General features: G+C 42.0%; 2 protein-coding genes across 4 annotated transcripts in view; one reads left to right on the top strand and one right to left on the bottom strand.

The window, feature by feature from the left end:
- brsk2a (BR serine/threonine kinase 2a) overlaps nt 1-13406 on the top strand; it is a 217844-nt gene extending 204438 nt beyond the window's left edge. For 2 of the 3 annotated variants that reach the window (XM_058408321.1, XM_058408320.1), the window contains one exon: nt 8017-13406. In XM_058408321.1, the coding sequence (XP_058264304.1) occupies nt 8017-8039 (23 nt within the window). In that variant the 3' untranslated portion in view covers nt 8040-13406. Of the gene's footprint in view, nt 1-7621 lie in introns of all 3 variants that reach the window. The other variant, XM_058408322.1, reaches the window with a different exon arrangement.
- Nucleotides 13407-13688: 282 nt separating this feature from the next.
- The window catches only part of abtb2b (ankyrin repeat and BTB (POZ) domain containing 2b), a 49049-nt gene continuing 38441 nt past the window's right edge, over nt 13689-24296 (bottom strand). The window contains exons 4-17 of the mRNA XM_058408319.1: nt 22202-22354; nt 21507-21672; nt 21273-21362; nt 20822-20923; nt 19451-19547; nt 18791-18926; nt 17869-18095; nt 16598-16776; nt 16398-16503; nt 15020-15122; nt 14728-14818; nt 14563-14631; nt 14284-14397; nt 13689-14127 (exon numbers count right to left, since the gene is read on the bottom strand). Coding sequence (XP_058264302.1) covers nt 13927-14127; nt 14284-14397; nt 14563-14631; nt 14728-14818; nt 15020-15122; nt 16398-16503; nt 16598-16776; nt 17869-18095; nt 18791-18926; nt 19451-19547; nt 20822-20923; nt 21273-21362; nt 21507-21672; nt 22202-22354 — 1834 coding nt within the window. The 3' untranslated portion in view covers nt 13689-13926. The remainder of the gene's footprint in view (nt 14128-14283; nt 14398-14562; nt 14632-14727; nt 14819-15019; nt 15123-16397; nt 16504-16597; nt 16777-17868; nt 18096-18790; nt 18927-19450; nt 19548-20821; nt 20924-21272; nt 21363-21506; nt 21673-22201; nt 22355-24296) is intronic.

Below are 24296 nucleotides of genomic sequence, written 5' to 3'. Positions count from 1 at the left end.
TAGACTGGGAGTTAGTGGTTAGATCAGTAGACTGGGAGTTAGTGGTTAGGTCAGTAGACTGGGAGTTAGTGGTTAGGTCAGTAGACTGGGAGTTAGTGGCTTAGACTGTAGACTGGGAGTTAGTGGTTAGGACAGTAGACTGGGAGTTAGTGGTTTGGACTGTAGACTGGGAGTTAGTGGTTAGATCAGTAGACTGGGAGTTAGTGGTTAGATCAGTAGACTGAGAGTTAGTGGTTAGATCAGTAGACTGGGAGTTAGTGGTTAGATCAGTAGACTGGGAGTTAGTGGTTAGGTCAGTAGACTGGGAGTTAGTGGTTAGGACAGTAGACTGTGAGTTAGTGGTTAGATCAGTAGACTGGGAGTTAGTGGTTAGGACAGTAGACTGGGAGTTAGTGGTTAGGACAGTAGACTGGGAGTTAGTGGTTAGGACAGTAGACTGGGAGTTAGTGGTTAGGACAGTAGACTGGGAGTTAGTGGTTAGATCAGTAGACTGGGAGTTAGTGGTTAGATCAGTAGACTGGGAGTTAGTGGTTAGATCAGTAGACTGGGAGTTAGTGGTTAGGTCAGTAGACTGGGAGTTAGTGGTTAGGACAGTAGACTGGGAGTTAATGGTTAGGTCAGTAGACTGGGAGTTAGTGGTTAGGTCAGTAGACTGGGAGTTAGTGGTTAGGTCAGTAGACTGGGAGTTAGTGGTTAGGTCAGTAGACTGGGAGTTAGTGGTTAGGACAGTAGACTGGGAGTTAGTGGTTTGGACAGTAGACTGGGAGTTAGTGGTTAGATCAGTAGACTGGGAGTTAATGGTTAGGTCAGTAGACTGGGAGTTAGTGGTTTGGACAGTAGACTGGGAGTTAGTGGTTATGTCAGTAGACTGGGAGTTAGTGGTTAGGTCAGTAGACTGTGAGTTAGTGGTTAGATCAGTAGACTGGGAGTTAATGGTTAGGTCAGTAGACTGGGAGTTAGTGGTTTGGACTGTAGACTGGGAGTTAATGGTTAGGTCAGTAGACTGGGAGTTAATGGTTAGGTCAGTAGACTGGGAGTTAATGGTTAGGTCAGTAGACTGGGAGTTAGAGGTTAGGTCAGTAGACTGGGAGTTAGTGGTTAGGTCAGTAGACTGGGAGTTAGTGGTTTGGACTGTAGACTGAGAGTTAGTGGTTAGGACAGTAGACTGGGAGTTAGTGGTTAGGTCAGTAGACTGGGAGTTAGTGGTTTGGACTGTAGACTGGGAGTTAGTGGTTAGATCAGTAGACTGGGAGTTAGTGGTTAGGACTGTAGACTGGGAGTTAGTGGTTAGATCAGTAGACTGGGAGTTAGTGGTTAGGTCAGTAGACTGGGAGTTAGTGGTTAGATCAGTAGACTGGGAGTTAGTGGTTAGGACTGTAGACTGGGAGTTAGTGGTTAGGTCAGTAGACTGGGAGTTAGTGGCTTAGACTGTAGACTGGGAGTTAGTGGTTAGGTCAGTAGACTGGGAGTTAGTGGTTAGGACTGTAGACTGGGAGTTAGTGGTTAGGTCAGTAGACTGGGAGTTAGTGGCTTAGACTGTAGACTGGGAGTTAGTGGTTAGGTCAGTAGACTAGGAGTTAGTGGTTAGATCAGTAGACTGGGAGTTAGTGGTTAGGACAGTAGACTGGGAGTTAGTGGTTAGGACAGTAGACTGGGAGTTAGTGGTTAGGACAGTAGACTGGGAGTTAGTGGTTAGGACAGTAGACTGGGAGTTAGTGGTTAGGACAGTAGACTGGGAGTTAGTGGTTAGATCAGTAGACTGGGAGTTAGTGGTTAGGTCAGTAGACTGGGAGTTAGTGGTTAGGACAGTAGACTGGGAGTTAGTGGTTAGGACAGTAGACTGGGAGTTAGTGGTTAGATCAGTAGACTGGGAGTTAGTGGTTAGGACAGTAGACTGGGAGTTAGTGGTTAGGACAGTAGACTGGGAGTTAGTGGTTAGATCAGTAGACTGGGAGTTAGTGGTTAGGACAGTAGACTGGGAGTTAGTGGTTAGGACAGTAGACTGGGAGTTAGTGGTTAGGACAGTAGACTGGGAGTTAGTGGTTAGGACAGTAGACTGGGAGTTAGTGGTTAGATCAGTAGACTGGGAGTTAGTGGTTAGGTCAGTAGACTGGGAGTTAGTGGTTTGGACTGTAGACTGGGAGTTAGTGGTTAGATCAGTAGACTGGGAGTTAGTGGTTAGGACTGTAGACTGGGAGTTAGTGGTTAGGTCAGTAGACTGGGAGTTAGTGGTTAGATCAGTAGACTGGGAGTTAGTGGTTAGATCAGTAGACTGGGAGTTAGTGGTTAGGACTGTAGACTGGGAGTTAGTGGTTAGGTCAGTAGACTGGGAGTTAGTGGCTTAGACTGTAGACTGGGAGTTAGTGGTTAGGTCAGTAGACTGGGAGTTAGTGGTTAGGACTGTAGACTGGGAGTTAGTGGTTAGGTCAGTAGACTGGGAGTTAGTGGCTTAGACTGTAGACTGGGAGTTAGTGGTTAGGTCAGTAGACTAGGAGTTAGTGGTTAGATCAGTAGACTGGGAGTTAGTGGTTAGGACAGTAGACTGGGAGTTAGTGGTTAGGACAGTAGACTGGGAGTTAGTGGTTAGGACAGTAGACTGGGAGTTAGTGGTTAGGACAGTAGACTGGGAGTTAGTGGTTAGGACAGTAGACTGGGAGTTAGTGGTTAGATCAGTAGACTGGGAGTTAGTGGTTAGGTCAGTAGACTGGGAGTTAGTGGTTAGGACAGTAGACTGGGAGTTAGTGGTTAGGACAGTAGACTGGGAGTTAGTGGTTAGATCAGTAGACTGGGAGTTAGTGGTTAGGACAGTAGACTGGGAGTTAGTGGTTAGGACAGTAGACTGGGAGTTAGTGGTTAGATCAGTAGACTGGGAGTTAGTGGTTAGGACAGTAGACTGGGAGTTAGTGGTTAGGACAGTAGACTGGGAGTTAGTGGTTAGGACAGTAGACTGGGAGTTAGTGGTTAGGACAGTAGACTGGGAGTTAGTGGTTAGATCAGTAGACTGGGAGTTAGTGGTTAGGTCAGTAGACTGGGAGTTAGTGGTTAGGACAGTAGACTGGGAGTTAGTGGTTAGATCAGTAGACTGGGAGTTAGTGGTTAGATCAGTAGACTGGGAGTTAGTGGTTAGATCAGTAGACTGGGAGTTAGTGGTTAGGACAGTAGACTGGGAGTTAGTGGTTAGGTCAGTAGACTGGGAGTTAGTGGTTAGATCAGTAGACTGGGAGTTAGTGGTTAGGTCAGTAGACTGGGAGTTAGTGGTTAGATCAGTAGACTGGGAGTTAGTGGTTAGGTCAGTAGACTGGGAGTTAGTGGTTAGGACAGTAGACTGGGAGTTAGTGGTTAGATCAGTAGACTGGGAGTTAGTGGTTAGGACAGTAGACTGGGAGTTAGTGGTTAGGACAGTAGACTGGGAGTTAGTGGTTAGGTCAGTAGACTGGGAGTTAGTGGTTAGATCAGTAGACTGGGAGTTAGTGGTTAGATCAGTAGACTGGGAGTTAATGGTTAGGTCAGTAGACTGGGAGTTAGTGGTTAGATCAGTAGACTGGGAGTTAATGGTTAGGTCAGTAGACTGGGAGTTAGTGGTTTGGACTGTAGACTGGGAGTTAATGGTTAGGTCAGTAGACTGGGAGTTAATGGTTAGGTCAGTAGACTGGGAGTTAATGGTTAGGTCAGTAGACTGGGAGTTAGAGGTTAGGTCAGTAGACTGGGAGTTAGTGGTTAGGTCAGTAGACTTTGAGTTAGTGGTTTGGACTGTAGACTGAGAGTTAGTGGTTAGGACAGTAGACTGGGAGTTAGTGGTTAGATCAGTAGACTGGGAGTTAGAGGTTAGGTCAGTAGACTGTTAGTTAGTGGTTAGGTCAGTAGACTTTGAGTTAGTGGTTTGGACTGTAGACTGGGAGTTAGTGGTTAGGACAGTAGACTGAGAGTTAGTGGTTAGGACAGTAGACTGGGAGTTAGTGGTTAGATCAGTAGACTGGGAGTTAGTGGTTAGGTCAGTAGACTGGGAGTTAGTGGTTAGGTCAGTAGACTGGGAGTTAGTGGCTTAGACTGTAGACTGGGAGTTAGTGGTTAGGACAGTAGACTGGGAGTTAGTGGTTTGGACTGTAGACTGGGAGTTAGTGGTTAGATCAGTAGACTGGGAGTTAGTGGTTAGATCAGTAGACTGAGAGTTAGTGGTTAGATCAGTAGACTGGGAGTTAGTGGTTAGATCAGTAGACTGGGAGTTAGTGGTTAGGTCAGTAGACTGGGAGTTAGTGGTTAGGACAGTAGACTGTGAGTTAGTGGTTAGATCAGTAGACTGGGAGTTAGTGGTTAGGACAGTAGACTGGGAGTTAGTGGTTAGGACAGTAGACTGGGAGTTAGTGGTTAGGACAGTAGACTGGGAGTTAGTGGTTAGGACAGTAGACTGGGAGTTAGTGGTTAGATCAGTAGACTGGGAGTTAGTGGTTAGATCAGTAGACTGGGAGTTAGTGGTTAGATCAGTAGACTGGGAGTTAGTGGTTAGGTCAGTAGACTGGGAGTTAGTGGTTAGGACAGTAGACTGGGAGTTAATGGTTAGGTCAGTAGACTGGGAGTTAGTGGTTAGGTCAGTAGACTGGGAGTTAGTGGTTAGGTCAGTAGACTGGGAGTTAGTGGTTAGGTCAGTAGACTGGGAGTTAGTGGTTAGGACAGTAGACTGGGAGTTAGTGGTTTGGACAGTAGACTGGGAGTTAGTGGTTAGATCAGTAGACTGGGAGTTAATGGTTAGGTCAGTAGACTGGGAGTTAGTGGTTTGGACTGTAGACTGGGAGTTAATGGTTAGGTCAGTAGACTGGGAGTTAATGGTTAGGTCAGTAGACTGTGAGTTAGTGGTTAGATCAGTAGACTGGGAGTTAATGGTTAGGTCAGTAGACTGGGAGTTAGTGGTTTGGACTGTAGACTGGGAGTTAATGGTTAGGTCAGTAGACTGGGAGTTAATGGTTAGGTCAGTAGACTGGGAGTTAGAGGTTAGGTCAGTAGACTGGGAGTTAGTGGTTAGGTCAGTAGACTGGGAGTTAGTGGTTTGGACTGTAGACTGAGAGTTAGTGGTTAGGACAGTAGACTGGGAGTTAGTGGTTAGGTCAGTAGACTGGGAGTTAGTGGTTTGGACTGTAGACTGGGAGTTAGTGGTTAGATCAGTAGACTGGGAGTTAGTGGTTAGGACTGTAGACTGGGAGTTAGTGGTTAGGTCAGTAGACTGGGAGTTAGTGGTTAGATCAGTAGACTGGGAGTTAGTGGTTAGATCAGTAGACTGGGAGTTAGTGGTTAGGACTGTAGACTGGGAGTTAGTGGTTAGGTCAGTAGACTGGGAGTTAGTGGCTTAGACTGTAGACTGGGAGTTAGTGGTTAGGTCAGTAGACTGGGAGTTAGTGGTTAGGACTGTAGACTGGGAGTTAGTGGTTAGGTCAGTAGACTGGGAGTTAGTGGCTTAGACTGTAGACTGGGAGTTAGTGGTTAGGTCAGTAGACTGGGAGTTAGTGGTTAGGACTGTAGACTGGGAGTTAGTGGTTAGGACTGTAGACTGGGAGTTAGTGGCTTAGACTGTAGACTGGGAGTTAGTGGTTAGGACAGTAGACTGGGAGTTAGTGGTTAGGACAGTAGACTGGGAGTTAGTGGTTAGGTCAGTAGACTGGGAGTTAGTGGTTAGGACTGTAGACTGGGAGTTAGTGGTTAGATCAGTAGACTGGGAGTTAGTGGTTAGGACTGTAGACTGGGAGTTAGTGGTTAGGTCAGTAGACTGGGAGTTAGTGGTTAGATCAGTAGACTGGGAGTTAGTGGTTAGATCAGTAGACTGGGAGTTAGTGGTTAGGACTGTAGACTGGGAGTTAGTGGTTAGGTCAGTAGACTGGGAGTTAGTGGCTTAGACTGTAGACTGGGAGTTAGTGGTTAGATCAGTAGACTGGGAGTTAGTGGTTAGGACTGTAGACTGGGAGTTAGTGGTTAGGTCAGTAGACTGGGAGTTAGTGGCTTAGACTGTAGACTGGGAGTTAGTGGTTAGATCAGTAGACTGGGAGTTAGTGGTTAGATCAGTAGACTGGGAGTTAGTGGTTAGGACTGTAGACTGGGAGTTAGTGGTTAGATCAGTAGACTGGGAGTTAGTGGTTAGGTCAGTAGACTGGGAGTTAGTGGTTAGATCAGTAGACTGGGAGTTAGTGGTTAGATCAGTAGACTGGGAGTTAGTGGTTAGGTCAGTAGACTGGGAGTTAGTGGTTAGGTCAGTAGACTGGGAGTTAGTGGTTAGGACAGTAGACTGGGAGTTAGTGGTTAGATCAGTAGACTGGGAGTTAGTGGTTAGATCAGTAGACTGGGAGTTAGTGGTTAGATCAGTAGACTGGGAGTTAGTGGTTAGATCAGTAGACTGGGAGTTAGTGGTTAGATCAGTAGACTGGGAGTTAGTGGTTAGGACAGTAGACTGGGAGTTAGTGGTTAGATCAGTAGACTGGGAGTTAGTGGTTAGGTCAGTAGACTGAGAGTGCATCAGGATATACAGCAGTTTAGTTTTCTGAAACCTGAACTGATAAGCTGCCATTTATAATGCACTGGAAGAAAACCACAAGCTGGGATCCAATATCTGCTACACTAATCTGTTTTATACAGTAAATGTAAAAGTTTACACACCCCTGTCATTATTGCAGGTTTTTGTGATGTAAAAAAAAAAAAGAGATAAAGATAAATCATGTCAGATATTTTTTCACCTTTGAGGTCATTAAGCATCCGACAAAAATGAAATTAAAAATATATATGAATGGATAAAAGAAAAGAAAAAACTTTCTTAGGTATACATCCTCTTGTATAATGAAGAATGTGAATATGTTCAGATGCAACCAGTCCTATTCAAGTCGGCTTAGAAAGCATGTACAGGAGCTCACTGTCAAAGGATATCAATCAGCAGAAAGGAATCTCCAAGGCATTAGACGTAATATGGAACACTTGGAAAGGCATCATCATCATCATCATCATCATGAGCTGAGACAGTGTGTCATCACAGTGACTTGAGGAGGGCTGTGCACAGGAGATCCCCTCACAATTTGACAGATCTGGAGCATTTTTTTTTTTTTGCACAGAAGAGTGGAATAAATCTGCAATGTCAGGAAGTTGACTGAGCTCTGTACAAGCTAAACTAAGTATTACTGAAGAGGTCACTGTACGTTTCTCTCTTTTAGTTTGTTAACTTGAACTTTGTTGCTTGCTGTCTCACGTTAAAGATGGAGATCTGACGTGATTTATCTTGGTTTTTACCTCATGAAACCCTGCAGTTTTCATCTTCTCATTTAAAAGTATAGATCAGTCACAAGGTCTTAAATATTTAAAGAGCAAACTCTATCTAGTGCTCATTTAAAGTGACCTACTCTCTCCATTAAACTAGTGGTGCTAAAACGCCTCTGAGTCGTGGGATTCTCATTCATCTTACCCCTCTTTCTTCTTTTTCTCATCTTCTCATCTTTCTCTGGCCACTTCTCCTTGTGTGAAGCCCATTATTCATTGGTTTGTTTGTTCTCTCTCTCTCTTTCTCTTTTTTCTCTGTTTCTTTTTCTCTTCCCGTCTGTGTACCTAGGCAGCCCATTGAGTAACTTCTTTGACGTAATTAAACAACTTTTTTCAGACGAGAAGAACAGCCAGGTGCTCCATCCACCTGGCACGCCCAACAGACACCCGCGGCACGATCCCGAGCCTAGTGACTCTATATGCCTGGCAGGAAATGCCAGGGACAATGCCAAGATGGTGGCCTCTGTTGGGACACAGGAGCAGCCGTAGAGACCTGTAGAAATAACGCAAACATACTCACACACTGACTAACATCCTGTCAGCATTGGTGCAGATAATCCAAACCCTATAAACTTTTGAACATGTCACGATGAGCACACTCTTCTTCCCTCATGCCATTTCCTTACACTTAGTCTCCATTGTCTCTATCTCCATTTTGTGACAGACTTTCATTTCATTCTTTCCGTTGTGTCCACTTTCCTCACTTGTATAATGACTTGTTTTTACTACCAGGAATTATCCAGAAAAGCTATTAACGTCCCGCTCCCCTGCTCCACCCACGTTCTTTGACGGAGGGCGCTGTTCATAACGACGCTAAAACTCCAGACGCGTTCATCCTTCATCCTCACCATCTTTTACCTCTCTCCAATGACTTTGTGATCCTTGAGGAAAACATACACACCGACACCAACATCCAGCTCCATGCTCCTTCCACCTTCTCTCCTTCTTCACTTCTCCTCTGTTCATCTGCCCTTACTCAATCCGACGTACGAAGGAACCCTTTTTTTTTACGTCTTCAGCTCGCTACACGCATGACATGTACTACAGATACAAATGCAGACATGCACAACTCTGGGATGGACTCACAAAGAACAAAACAATGTGAGAAATGGAGAGAAAGAAAGAAAAAATGTCCCAACGGGATCACAGATTGTATTGTCGTTTTCAACGTGGACTTTCTTTCCAATGGGCCGAGTTCGATCTAGGAGCTCTGCTTCAGAAGGACGTATATATATATATATATATATATATACATATATATATACATACATATATATATATATATATATATATATACATATATATATATATATATATATATGCCTATATTGCTACGGTGGGATGGGGGTCACGTAGAGAGGAAATGAGGTTCGGGAGCTTATCTGAATAAATAATTTCCGTTGTACAGATGTCTTATGTATAAGAAAATGCCTAGATGTGCTACTAATATTTCATTTCGTTGTAGATTCTGACTGAAATATTGTGCTGCCACACACAATATATATATATATATATTTGGGTTTTCTTAATGCTTAATTTCTGAAACATTAGTTTCAAGTAGCTGCTGCACTGACTCTAGAGTTCTGTTAAGCTATATTACGCCTCACATCTCACGTCACAAACTACCAGCAGTAGACAAAATGTGTTGTGAATATTTTTGTATTTTTTTTTTTTCTGTATTTATTCATATGTTTACCCTAATTTATTATCATCCCTCATGAACACAAAAAGCGGGAAAAGATTCAGATTCATCGAATGTTATTTATTTTAAATCCTTGAACGTCTGTATGTTCTGACGCGACACAGGTTTGTTCGACGAGAAAGATTTTTATCATGTCTTGATTTAAGAGATTTTATGTGAAAAATATTAACTTTTGGGGTTTTTTTCTAGCTTTGAATGAGGAAAAAAAATGTAGTATATGTTTTAAAAAAAAAAAGAAAAATGGATAATTTAACAGTTAAGAATGTAGGATAGCCTCTTTGGGGGGGAGGGAATGAGCATCTTGATATTTGTCAGTTTCATTGTGTGTGTATACAATGGATTGAGACAAAGCTCTCCACTTGAGTCGGTTCTCTTGTAAATAGACTGATGTCACCTTCTCATATGAAGGAGGTGCTCAGTACCTGCTCTTTCTTCGCTTTTAACTTGTATTGCTGTGTGCATGCCAGACATCGGCTTTCCTTTGCATGGCGCTAGTGTAATTGTTAAAACCCCCTTCTCTAACCCCTTTACTGCTTTCCTCTGTGTTACTTGAGATATAAAAAAAAAGCATTCCCGTCCTTCTTTTCGCTGTTCTTCTAGCCGCTGTTTTGTGTCCTTTTCTCTCTACCATGAACTTTTTAGTGCACTGAGTTTTGAAACGCTTCCTCTGGCCTGTATCATTTACCTCTGACGAAAGAAATACCATCGGTCTCCAGATCCTAGTTTACAGACACGGGAAGAGTTTTTTGACAAAACAAAAATGAAGCAATACCTGTTGTTAATCATCCTATTTTATACAGTAGACTACAACTGATCATGTGACTCCAGACTATAAACACAGAGCAGGAATGAACATGAAGCTGTAATATAACTGTGAGCAACTTTAGAACAAGAAAAAAAGAAAAAAGAAAAAAAAAAATACAAATGAAACAATAAACTCATTCACTTATTAGGAATGTGTGTAGCCTTATGTGTGTGTGTGTGTGAGAGAGAGAGAGAGAGAGAGAGAGAGATTGTGTGATTATGTGTTGAAGTGTGTTTCTGTGTATCTGAGTTGTGTGTGTTTTCAGGTGCTGGTGTGTGGTCGTGTTGAAGTGTGTGTATGTGTGTGAGAGAGAGAGTGTATTTGTGTGTTTTGGGTATGTGTGTGTGTGTGTGTTTGTGGGCGCTGGTGTGTGGTTGTGTTGAAGTGTGTGTGTGTGTGTATATCTGAGGTAGGTGTTGAAGTGTGTGTGATCACGTGTGAGATTTTGTGCGTTTGGAAAATTATGGCTTGAACGCTTGTGTTTGTGTGAGAGATTGTGTGTTTATGTACAAGTGTGTGTGTGTGTGTGTGTGCTTTCCCGGGACTGTTGTTGATATTTGCTGTGTCAATATTTAGCGTCGCTCGCATCTCCAGCTCATGAGGTGAGATAAGGTAAGACACTCTTTTGTTTGTCTCTCACACAAGCCGCTCACTTTAACTACACTTCTGTTTATTATTGTTTCCTTTATTACAGATCACTTCACTTTTCTGTGCTTTCTACCAAACTGCAGTTGAATTCTCGCTTCTGATTGGTCAGGAGGTGTGTATTACATGTATAACACTGCAGTTTATATGAACTTATTCATTCTACATGATCCTGTCTATAGGAAGAGTTCATAGACAGAAACGTGTACAGTAGATGATCTACATGATCTAACCCTAATAAACAGATAATTTGCCACATATACATCACTGCACAGTGAAATTCCTTCATCACATACCCCATCCTTGGGGGTTGGGGTTGGGGTCAGAGCGCAGGGTCAGCCATGATGCAGCACCCCTGGAGGTCAGCGACCCAGAGCCTAAACCAAATGAGCCCAATCACAGATTTTAAACATGTATTGTTTTTCTATCAAAGAAAAATTGTATAATCAATAATTGATGTGAAGTTTTTTTGTAACTGTCATGTAACAGTGTCCAGCACAGGAAGGTGTACAGGACTGGAGGAGTGTGTGTGTACTTCACTTCACTACACTGCACATTACAGCTCACTTTATCCACTCAGGGTAAATCAGTAAAGCCTGTCTTCGACATTTTAATCTGAGTTGCGTAAATAACAGATGTGAGTTTCTCTCAGGACCTCGTAGGACATCGTGTCCTCGTGTCAGGAGTTGATGAGAAGAGACATGGCTTCCTCAGAGAGATCAAGACATTCCGTGCTCTTTAGCCTAATTTTTTTCTTAACGCTCATCTTGAACTTTCTGCCTCTCTGTGGCTGATTTACAGATTGTCACATCTTTCCCTACATGATGATGAGTCAGAAGAGAGTGCTGCTGAATGGGAGACATTTTCTCTAATCACTTTTACACCACCAAAAGAAAAAAACAAAACAAAAGAAACGTGCTCTCTAGCAGACTGTTAAAGAAAAGCGAGAGATATAGTCTCTGTGTGGTTCATACACTACTACAATACCCAGTGCAGTGCACCTAGGGTTGCAAAGCGGCGGGTAATTTCTGGTAAATTTCCACAGGAACTTCATCACGGGAATTTTGGAAATATTCCAATTTGGAAACTTAACAGGAATTAATGGGAATTTATTTCAATTATTTAGAAATTTGGGGAAATTTATATAAACTGTATATACAAACATAAATATAAACATTTTGTTTGGTCCTATGTTGAAATGCAAGCAAACTAATGCATGAGTGAGATTTTTGTCATTGTAAGTAGAACTTTAATTCATTCTTTCATTGAACAACATAAAAACCTAAATGTTGAATGTAAAAAAAGCAAAACAAAAATCATATTTCCTTCTGTTTGCTGTAAAACGAAAAGCATCCCCCACCCTTTCCCTTCCAAAAAAAAGTCCCATTCAAAACTGTAATCCTCGGGTTCAAATGCAGAACCGTGACTTCAATATTCCTGTGATAGTCAGAGCCTGGAAAATAGGGAGGAATTCCCCCCTTAAGTGACTAAGGGGGATTGTGTGTGTGTGTGTGTGGAGGATGGTCTTTTTTAGTCAGTATTTCTCACCTAAATGTTTGCTCAGTCAGTGTATATTAGTATAATAGTAAAATCTTGTTTTAAATATAAATGCATGTAATATTTATGTAATTTACATGACTACTCACCAAGATGGACATATTTTTTGAAATGATTTTGTGGATTGAAGGATTGAAGATCGAAGAAATTGAAGCAGGATTGAAGAAATGATCAGTGTATATTATGGAGGAATGCACAGTGCATGTGGAGGTGTGGCCTCAGTCGCCCTGCAGTGCTGTGTGCATGTGATTGAGGAATATTACCGGGTTGTTTTATCTGGTTGTTTTAACCAAGATTATGCTGCAAGATATGTTTTTCAACTACATTTAAGTGTATAGGCTAACCTGCAATTTAGCAAATTCCCAGTTTATTCCAATATATTCCCGTTAATTCCCATGGAAAGTTTCCAGCCTTGAAAATTCCCGGAATCTTGCAACCCTAAGTGCACCAAACCAAAAACCCTGTACTCTCGAACTAGTGTAGTTTGTGGACCTCCTCTGATTCTAAATGGCCACCAGTTTGCAGTGTGACATGTTCACCTGCTTGTGTATGAGTGAGTTTTCTCCCAGTTTCCTCCAGTTCTCAACAAGTGTCAGGAACAGCTGGACAGTTCAGAGGGCGCTGGCAGGTGAACCTTGGAAGCCTGCTTCTTTGTGTGTCTTTTGTTACGCCCTTCCTATTGTTCCTATCCTGATTGTGTCACCTGTATCCCATTAGCCCTAATGTCTACCCCTATAAATAGGGATCCTTGTGTTTGTGTCCTTGTCCATGATTGTTATCTGTACCGTGGTTTCTGTTGGGGTTTTGTTTGCCAGGTTCCATGTCCAAGCTAAGGTCTAGGTTTAGTTTAGTTTAGTTAACCACGCCATGTCTAGTGTTACGTTTGTTTCCCTATGTCGCGTCTTAAATGTAATAAAAGCAGTGCTTTGCTGAATCCTGCGCATGGGTCTCATTACACTGTGTGCTGGCGTGTGCACACACACCACGGGCGTCTGGGGTCGAGCCCCGCATAGGGCGGGGGTCCCAGACGTTACAACAAGATGCCAGGAGGTGGATTTAACTAGTAGGTTGAAACTTCCCCTTTGTCACTGAGTACGAAAATGTGTGTGTGAGGGCTCCCGAGTGGATAAATGTACCTAGTAAGTTGTTGGTTAAATTAAGCTAAAAAAAAAAAACACTTCCATAATATTATTCTTGAGAACTCTTTATAGCAACAGATTCTTTGAGTTCAGTAAATTCAGCATTGTTAGTAGCATAAGAAAATTAGAGCTGAGAAATCGCACTTTATCACCAGCGTTTCCTCTTTTTGTCATCCTTATATTGTCTTTATACAGGCAAAAATATTTTCTCTCAGTGATTGAGTACTAAAGTTGAATTCATTTGTTTGTTTTTACAAGTTTAAAAAAATAACATTTGCTTTTATATTATTTTATTTGTTTGGCATAGAGAACAATAAAAAGGTGAATTAAATAATCTCACATTTTAAATAGAAAAGGTCCACTCTTTTTTTTTTTTCCAATGCAAGTTCGATCTGCTGTAATTTAGCTTATTTAAAAAAAAAAAAAACACTTCTACTCCATTTGGCCCAGTACAAGTCCTACCACGCAGACTCTTTAATGACGATAAAGGATAAAAGGAAAACTTCTGGCCTCTAAAATAGCTTTAGCTAGCTTTAACTACAAGAATGCCACTGCATTCAGTATGTAGTAATACACATTTTACACATTTGTACATGGTACAGTCTCACATTGTCCATTATTACAAGCTCCCAATGTCCACATTGTTCCACTGCAGCTGCTCAGTCTTTCCTATTTCACATTCAGCCACATGGTTTCTCTGTTCCTTCTTCTTTTTTTCCCCCCATCCTGTCTTGTTTTTCTCTTCCCCGTCATTGACGCTATAATTCTTCAATCCCGTGCTCCTGACTGTCCTCTCACAGATGTGGTTTGATACGGAGCATCGAGTGCATCGTGTGTGTTAACATAGCCTCCAGTTCCTCCAGGAGAGAGTCTCTGCCCGCAGCCGAGCGTGAGCTGGAGATCAGTCCGCGGAAGGTTTCTCTTTCCAGCAGGGCGCCCATGTTCTTCAGGAAGTAGCCTTTACAGTACACACTCAGCTCTGCTGCACTCTGGGCCTGTAACACATCCCCATGTAGGGTTACGTGCAGGTTAAATAAACTGACTTTCTCTGCAAACAGGCTAGGTTAGTTTGTATTAATTGTTGCGGTTAAGCAGAATTATCTGCCAGACTCCCGCTGGCTGTGTGGAAAGGTGTGTATTGCTCTGCTCACCTTGGCTGTGTTGTACACACCGACTACGTTATCCAGGTTGATGTTCTGAGCACAGAGCAGTTCACAGTGACGCTGTAAACCTCCTAACTGGAACAATGTTGCCACTGACAGCAGCTGGCAAGAGACAAAAAACATTTTTCATCCACATGTGCAGTGTTTTTAATGTTTCCATTCACACCGTTTCAACAAAAACTCTTTCTCTAGTAATATCCACATGATCATTTTATATATATAACATCTGTTTCTATTCATCAGCTATCTGCAACCCCAAAGGCTTACCTCCAGCAGCTCCGGCACAGCGAGCCTCAGAGTCTCTGTCCCACCCGAGTACAGATATGACATCATCACCTGGGGACATATAATGTGAAAGTGATTAACCCTACATCTTAAAGGACAAAGCTATTACGCAGAAGACGGGGAAAAGGGGGAATTCGCAGCTGATACCTGGAAAATGTTGTACTTGACATCACTGATCTCGATCTCCTTACAGTGCTGGGAGCCATCAGAGCTGCTGGAGCCCAGAAGGGACTTAAACCTGATAGAGGTTTAGACAGAGAAGAGCCTCAGAGTGGAGCACTACAAGCATTTCAGACTGAAGGCTTTCTTATGAAGGATATGATTTAATGTAGTAAAGAAAACTACACTACAGTGTGCTGTTATTTACATTATCTTTTTACATAAGACTGTCACCATCCACCTGTAACAGTCCTTTTTTTTATTCTGAAGTCCATCTCACCTCTCAGACGCTGTGATCAGCAACACCCTGTGAGCGTAGAACGGTTTCCCCTCCACCACAAACGTCACGTCTGACATTTCCTGGTTATTTAGGAAATGGGGATCTGGAAAACGAGACAGAAGACAGACTGATTGGAGGCGTCTCAATCAGCTCCACAGTTCAGTATTCAATGTAGTGATCAAGGAGTTTAATCAATTGCTAAATCCTTGCAGTGCACTAGTATCCCATGATGCACCAGCAAACCCAGGGAGAATCGATGCTCATTACTTTTTTGATGAACCAAATTCTTAGTCAACTTTGTCTGCAAATATAAGTAAATTGTTATTGTTGTTGTAGCTCTCTGTTAACATGAATGAAATGAATTAAACACAAATATTTTAGATGTTTGGGGTTTTGTTTTTTTTACTATGACTGAGGACATTAGAACGTCACAGGAAATTGAGTCATCAGTGTACCAATGTGTAGTGAGTCAGAGTCCTTCCCGGTGCCTGATCCTGTATACACTTTTGCCTAAAGAGCAGATTGAGACACACCCTTTCTTCTCTAAACTATAAACAACACCCAGTCTATCCTTCTTTGTCTGTTACAGAAAGAAGACTTAATATTGATATAACGGTTATTTTGAATAGAAAATGGTTTGATTTTATTTTCACAAAAAAGACGAGAGAAAAGACCGACGTCTCTACGCTTTTTTAACATCTTTTCCAGAAATTCTTATTCTAATCTGATCTATAAAATTGCAATACCACACCCCTCCCCCTCTCAAGTGGGACCTACATTTGCATATCGGATCCTGATTGGTCTCAATGTTTTATGATGCAATAATGCTTTTCTGAGGAGAGGAGAACTTTTAGCTGTTTCCTTTCTTTAAAAAACAGATATTAAAAATATGCATTTCTTTTCTGGTGGATTCCACTGAATAGAAGCCTTTATTTTTCACATATACATTACAGCACAGTAAAATTCTTTCTTTGCATATCCCAACTTTGGAGGTTGAGGTCAGAGCGCAGGGTCAGGTCATGATACAGTGCTCCTGGAGCATTGTTGGTGGCAGCTTGGCATTGCTGGGGCTTGAACCCTAACAACCTAGAGCCTTAACCACTTGAGCCACAAGATGCCTTTGTGTTATGCATTTTGTATTTTGCATAAATTTCTAGACAGTAACCCCACTATACTTTACTATGATATATATACTTTATACTATAATCTAGAAAATACTCTCTGTAAGATTATTGTGATGGAAATCTGCTGTGTTCCATAGATGTTCTATGTATAAACATGCGACTAAACCTTTTCAGCTTTGAGAGGTGCACACTCTGAGTGTGATTAAACTTAGAGTGACTTTGATGAAGTGGTAGTCACGCGGGTCTTTAATTACCGAGCTGTGCCGAGAGAGTGGTCTTCTTCTCAGAAATGACAGGAAGCGGAGCAGATCCAAAGCAGTGACTGAAAATGGAGCCTAACTGCTGCATTATAGCCTCACTCTGCAGGTGGAGAAAATGAACAGTGTTTAGTGTGGGTTTGCTCATGAAGCACTTCTGAATGTTGTGCAGGTTGTTTACAGTGTTTGCTTGCTACCTTGCAGCTCCTGAGGATGCTGAACATGAGAGGCAGACCAACAGACAGCAGCTCCTCTCCGTACTCGTCCTCCTTGATGGAGCTGAAGTCTCTGAGCAGAGACAGCATGACCGAGGCTCTGGACTGTAGCTGGGCGCTGCGCAGAGACTCCAACCACACATGCATCTTCCAGGGCACTCCTGCAGGGGGCACCAGAGAATCAGTGCATTTTTCATTTAGATCCCCTACTGGCTGGAAAGCCAGTCAGAGTCCAGTAACTAAACCACACATCACTGTAGCTCCCTTTTATAGTTTTAATTATAATAGTGTCTTATCCGACCTAGAACAGCTCTCACATCCTTTATTCTTAACAAAAAAGATGGAAATGTACTGTACATATACAAAAAAAGCCTCATGGTCACTGTTCTTTAGGGTATAAACAGGCAGATGGAGGTCAAGAGACATATTACAGCAAACCTTCAGCTTTCAGATTTACTAACATCAGCGATTTTTTAAGTCCCTTAATGCCTTGTACCCTTTGGTGAACATGACCTAAAGAAAATCCCTTTTATTTTCCTTTCCCTATTAGTTACCCTAATCATCCCAAAGTTGATCATTTTCTCTGATGTCAGAAAGTGTTTTCTTTCTCATATACCACAGCAATTAGTGGGTTTTTTTAATTAATTATTTATTCATTGCAGATGTGTTATTTTAATCATTTATTATATTATATTTTTTATTATTTTTTAACTTTATTATTTGCAGAATAACAAGACATATTTTATTGCTTCTTATATATTTATATGTTTTATAGCTTGCTAGTTCCTGTAATCACTTACATTATAGCAGCTATAACTAGAGCATTATAGTAAAAAATGCAACTTGTCAAATTACTCAGAAACAAGACTTTCCCACGTCAGAAAATGTAAAGTTACACTGGAGACTCCTTCCAAAAATACTGGCAGAAAACAACTTGTTCAAAAAAAGCAAATTAATATAAACCTTTTGGCTGGAATTCGGGTCTGCTATTCTTTGCCTTCTGACCAATCAGTATTGAGTATTGTTGAGCACAGATTACAAAATATAATAAAGTTATAACACTGTGTTGTTGGCCATTAATTATGAAAACCTCAACACTAAAATTGAATGTCATATAGCATGAAAATTAAATATTCATTATTGTCATGCCATATCCATAAAAATAAAGAATAAACACTGATTATTCAATTCATTAAAGAAATGAAGCCCCACGAAGGCACATTTGTAAAACAGGTCGAACATCAGGGCTTTACCCAGCGAGTGCAGCTCCATGGTGACATCCAGGTAGCCGTGCTCAGCGCTGTAGAATGACGCCTCTTGCAGGGCCTTCATGCGGGCCTTACAGAGACGAGGAGGTCCTCCCTCAGACGGCGCTGCCTCCTCCACCATCCCCACCACCCCCTCTGCCAAGATCTCCTCCAGAGAGAGCACGTCGTCCTTCACCTGCTGCGGCTGGGAGAGCAGCTTCCTCAGGACGTTCCTGTAAGAGAGAAACAGGAAAGAAGAGTAAACCTACAGCTGATGGAACACACACGTCTAGAAAGATCGGTTCAGACGAATCTGAATGTCTTTAAACATGGCAGCTTAAGAAAACGAGCTATTCTCATTCTGTTAGCCAATACTGATGTTGACATTTGTACTGAAGGTGATGGTTTACAGCGTACTGGTGTTGTAGCAGCAGTAAAAAAATAACAGATAGTGTTTGCAGTTTAATTAATGTAAGATAAATATTAGATGATCATGTGCAGCCGTTACACAGTTTACTTACTGAGCTCATGTTGTATCTTGTGAACAGGAAGCACTCACTGTTTATACACAGGTGTGTGTGTGTGTGTTCCACATAACCGAATCATTATCATTTACACTGTGCAAAAAGATACATGCTGTATGCCTCACTCACTTAGAAGAGATCTAATTATGATTATCCAGTTATGATCACTCAGTATGTATTAGGAATCTTTTACTCATAAGTGTAGGAGTAGCAAAATGAGATCACTTTAAAAATGTAAGCAGTGACTGATTTTTAATACTCAGGGAGGTTTGATGAACACTGGCCCTGGTTTCTGTCTGTAGGGGGTAAATCTACACATCAGCTACATGAGTGTAATCATTTCCTTCTGGGTTAGACTGAATCTGTGTGTGTGTGTGTGTGTGTGTAATGTCAGTAGGGTGTACCTGTGGCCATGTGCAGCAGCGTGACTGAAGCAGTTCATGTCCTCATAAAGCGATGATGTAAGAGTGTTTCCTTCCCGGGCCCTCTGCAAGGGGTCAGCTCCTCTCGCCAACAACAAACTCACCATCTCATAATTCCCTGCATGAAGGGAAAAGAAGAGAAACATAAGAAGGAGAGAAGTGAAAATTTTTTTTAGAAGTATTAAGTGAAGGAAAGAAATGATGAGATGGTTAGGTATCTTAATTGCTGCTTAGTAAGTGTTTTGCACATGCAGCCGTACAGGAAGCATGTGTGTACTGTGGTGTTTCTCATCATGCAGCTATGTGTGGCCTCTCCGAAATCCCTACACAGAATGTCCCCACACACTTTAAAAAGTATCACCCAGCCACAAACTCCCTCACCGCACCCTGTAAATATGCATGCCATGCAAACACACACACACTGTGCACACTCCTGACCCAATTCAGTCAGCTCTTGTTGCTTAATTCATTGTCAGCCTTCTGCGGGCTGCCACCCTGAGCCTATTTTTGGCCTCTCAGCAGTAGATGAGCTCGAGAGTGGCACAGAGAGAGACCCGAGTGAGAGAGAAAGAGACAGGGGAATGTGCAAAGGCTCAGGGCATGGGAAGGTGTGCCAGTGTATAATGAGGCCGGGGTACACACCTGCTGCTGACGCCAGCTGGAGAGGAGTATCTGCACAGTTCTCCTGCCCATTACGCACTGCAGCTCCCTCCACATTGGCCCCGGCGTCCAGGAGGAGCTGACCAGAGATACACAAATGTACAGTTAAGAATGTACAAGAAAAGCATAAATGTGAGAAATCATCCATAAGATCCATGTTTTCATGTTTCAACACTGCTTTTTAAAATCAATTAATCTCCTTATTCATGTGTATTCCTCTCTTTATTCATGTCTATACCTCTCCTTAGTCATGTCTTCATCTCTCCTTATTCATGTCTATATCTCTCCTTACTCATGTCTTCATCTCTCCTTAGTCATGTCTATGCCTCTCCTTATTCTTGTGTGTTCCTCTCCTTATTCATGTGTATTCCTCTCCTTATTCTTGTGTGTTCCTCTCCTTATTCATGTCTATACCTCTCCTTATTCATGTGTATTCCTCTCCTTATTCATGTCTTCATCTCTCCTTATTTATGCCTATACCTCTCCTTATTCATGTCTTCATCTCTCCTTATTCTTGTCTATATCTCTCCTTATTCATGTCTTCATCTCTCCTTATTTATGCCTATACCTCTCCTTATTCATGTCTTCATCTCTCCTTATTCTTGTCTATATCTCTCCTTAGTCATGTCTTCATCTCTCCTTATTCATGTCTATGCCTCTCCTTATTCATGTGTATTCCTCTCCTTATTCATGTGTTCATCTCTCCTTATTTATGCCTATACCTCTCCTTATTCATGTCTTCATCTCTCCTTATTCTTGTCTATATCTCTCCTTAGTCATGTCTTCATCTCTCCTTATTCATGTCTATGCCTCTCCTTATTCATGTGTATTCCTCTCCTTATTCATGTCTTCATCTCTCCTTATTTATGCCTATACCTCTCCTTATTCATGTCTTCATCTCTCCTTATTCATGTCTATGCCTCTCCTTATTCATGTGTATTCCTCTCCTTATTCATGTCTTCATCTCTCCTTATTTATGCCTATACCTCTCCTTATTCATGTCTTCATCTCTCCTTATTCTTGTCTATATCTCTCCTTAGTCATGTCTTCATCTCTCCTTATTCATGTCTATACCTCTCCTTATTCATGTGTATTCCTCTCCTTATTCATGTCTTCATCTCTCCTTATTCATGCCTATACCTCTCCTTATTCATGTCTTCATCTCTCCTTATTCATGCTTATACCTCTCCTTATTCATGTCTTCATCTCTACTTATTCATATTTATATCTCTCTTTATTCATGTTTATAACTCCCCTTATTCATGTTCTTATTCATATCTATATCTCTTCTTATTCGGCTTTATATCTCTTCTTAAACATGTTTAGATTAGTTAATATGAATCCCAGGCTCACCTCTACCACAGAGATGTGTCCGTGCAGCACTGCAAACGTGAGCGCTGACCAGTGGCGGCTGTCTGGGTGGACTGAGGGGTGTTTAGGAGAGCACACAGGCACCTAGTGGAAAGAAAACACAGCTTTATACTCCATGTTACATAAAGCAGCAGCAAGCCTCTCCAATTAGACGAGAAGAAATAGACAAATTTTTCACAGTTGCTCAACCCCTGAACTGACACGAAGCAACAATAATGGCTGAAAGATTCATTTTTTAAATGGTTTATTGTTTTTTTTTTTTCAGGACAAAACTTTACTCTTTGTAAATGAATAGTAAAAGAGATTCAAGGGGATGCAAACTTTTTCACTGTAGCTATGAAGTGTTTTAAGAGAGCAGTAACATTTCTGGCATGTAGTAAAACCACGGATTATGGCGCAATCGAAACGGATCATCATCAGTGGACACACTCACCGCTACATCCGGGTTGGCTCCGGCGTCGATCAGCATCTGGACCAGAGCCTCGTCTCCAGCAGCGCAAGCGTACATGAGTGGGGTCATGCCCTGCATCACACACACAGCAGGAGAAGGAGACCTGTATGAAATCTGACTCGAGTTGGATGGACGTTGTTGTCAAAGCTCAATAGTCAGCACGTTTGAAACATAATTCTCGGAATGGAATGTCTATAAATGCCTTGTGTGTAATACCTGATCGTCCATACTGTTGACTCCGTCTGGCCCCAGCAGCTCGATGGCCTGTCCTATTAGATCTGTGCGGCCACAGTTGAGCATGCGAAAGCCCAGATCCAGCTGGAACTTATCAGTGGCGGCTTTGGCATCCAGCCGTTTGAAGGAAGTGAAACAGCACTCTGGCCTGGAGAGAGAAGATGACAGATGAAGGGTGGAGGAGAGAGAGTGCACTGGGGTCAGTTATAGTACATAAAGATAGTGTAAGTGAGAAAATATGAGGAGGAGTGGGGAAAAAAGGGAGGACAGCATGTAAAACCAGTTGAAGGGAAAGAAAGCGTAGGAGGTGGTTTCATGACCGGAATGAAAGTGCGTTTTTTTTCTTAAAACGCAACAAATCATTAAAAAAAAAAAGCCAGGCCAAGGTCCTGACATCAGCCTGCGGTCTGAATCACTAGGCGGGTGTGGTGTATAAAGTCTGAGGGTTTTGCAGATGGTCTTTGTCCACTGATACAGAAACGAAGTAAGCGCTAGAGCAGGAGTGAGGTCATATGTTGTGCTGCGCCTGCCTGGGCTTTTCCAGTGCCAGTTAAAGTGTGGCGATTTTACTACATCTGTTAAATGTTTATATGGGCTCATTATAAGGAAAATGTCAGTGTAGCCTGCGCTCAATTATTTTAAAGGTGAAATGGAGCGAGAGCAGGTGGAGATCTTACTTTAGCAGTCGGGGTTCGCAGTCGAGCCCCGGCAGTAGCTGTCGTGCTGTCTGTCGCACGTCGTCGCTGTCCACTAACAGGCTGCGGCGGTGCTCGGCGTGGACGATGGCCACACGCATCCACTCCATGAGAGGTGGCAGCAGGAGGAAGGGCCTGTGCAAGAAACAAACAAAGCACATTACAGATAAATGCACTGGTACGGTATCAATGACGTGAGTGGATACAGCATGCTTCCTCTTCCTTTCTTTGTCCAGGGCAACATTTGTAGACTCAGTCCTACACTCAAGGGTTCCTCAAAAGTTCTTTAGATGGAGGTCTACTTCCTTTTCACAGAGGCACTAATTCCTCTTCACAGGGGCACTACTTCCTCTTCCCAGGAGCTGTACTTCCTTTCACAGGGTTCTGTATTCCACAAGACATACTGAAGAACCTTTTAAAGTACTAGATGGAGCCTTGTAGTGGTTGTACTATGGATCTTCTAATGAACATTATCGGGGCAGACACACACGTGAATTGATACGAGCTTGACTTTAAAGCTTGCGCTTGTGAGTTTTGAATCCCAGTTCAAACCAGTGCTGAACATACGGTATACTTAAATGGCTGAACTCTCCAAAGTCTTCGTGAGGAAACGTTTTTCACAAGTTCCTGTGTAGCTTAAGGTGCACAAAATGAATGGCAGAAGATTTACATCTAACTATATGCCCTGATTGGCTGGATCGATGTTGTTTATTTACCCATGTACAGTCTTAAAAATAAATTAAATGATTTTTTAATGGTAATTTAATGAACTTTTATAGAACCCCTTTTTTAAAGTTTGGGGAGACACAATGACCAGAGTTTCTCATATCAGCATCTATTTTATTTAAGCATCTTGATTATCAGGAGAACATTCTGAATAAAAAATCACTGATCGCCCCTTTAATCTGTGTCTGGCCCATAAGACCTTAATATTTAAAACTTGGGTCTTTGTATACGGAGTCTGGGTCCAGGCTTTTACAGGATGGACTTTGTCTTTCAGCACCTTCACACATCCTGAGACTCACAGCTGCTACTGCTAACACTCCTCACACAGTCACTGGCAAAAACACTCTCCATGTGTGTGTCTTCTTCTGGACACTTCTGTCTAAATACAGCAGGATTTGGCTGGAATAGGCTGTATCGTGCTGAAAGGATGAGTGCACAGAGAGAAAGTGAATCCAGCAGTATGATTATTAAAGACTTGTGATTTGAAACAGTGAAGAGCTGGGAAGAAAAGTTTGATGTGTAACATCATAACATATATACATGGAATGGAAACGGGGTCAAATAAAAGAACACCACAAGGAAGAAAACACTTGAGGGAAGCGTATACAAACTTGACATGTATACATGATTAGAAAGACGCGTTGTTTTATTTTGGAGTAGTTTGGATGTGAACCTTTGTGTATGTGAGGTGGTGTAGATTCTTCCCTTTCAGCTCTTCAGTACCGCAGTGGCGTCTGTATGCCACCAGGGGGAGTCTTTGGCTGTGGTCCTTTCTGAACTGACCATGAATATGCCCTATGTCTTGGAAGACTTTACTGTTTTCATTACTTTTTGGACGTTTTGTTCATTTCATATACAATTTACAATTACAAAAAGCTACTGTTAATATGCTTTACGCTGGACTGAGAGTTATAAATCTATAAGTGCAGCCAATTTTCCAAGAATCTCTGGAGCTCCCTTCAGGATCCTTTAAAGCAATTTTACCTTTGAATGACCCTCTTCATATGTTTCTAAAAGCAGGGTAGATAAACCTGCAGCCACCTTCCTGGCAGGACAAACAAAAACATAAACAGGCTAAAAAAGATTTTAATTTGCAGTTGCCCTACACATATTAGTCAAAAAAGGTGAGAGGACAGATGTTTCTATTAGGATTTATTAGTAAGTGGACACACAGGTATGTGGAAATAAAGTCCTGCTAGCACAACAAGCAGTGACCTCGTAGACATACGTCAGATCTAGCGATAACAGAAAGTTCATCCTAAATCACATACTCACTGAAATTTCCAACAAGAAGAAATACCTGGATGCTGCATTTATATGACCGAAAAAAATGAAGTGTGGAAAGTTGGAC

Source organism: Hemibagrus wyckioides, linkage group LG14 (assembly GCF_019097595.1).
Source record: "Hemibagrus wyckioides isolate EC202008001 linkage group LG14, SWU_Hwy_1.0, whole genome shotgun sequence".
NCBI classification, from domain to species: domain Eukaryota; kingdom Metazoa; phylum Chordata; class Actinopteri; order Siluriformes; family Bagridae; genus Hemibagrus; species Hemibagrus wyckioides.
The sequence above is the reverse complement of the archived record's forward strand: the minus strand, read 5'-3'. Positions and strand labels throughout refer to the sequence as shown.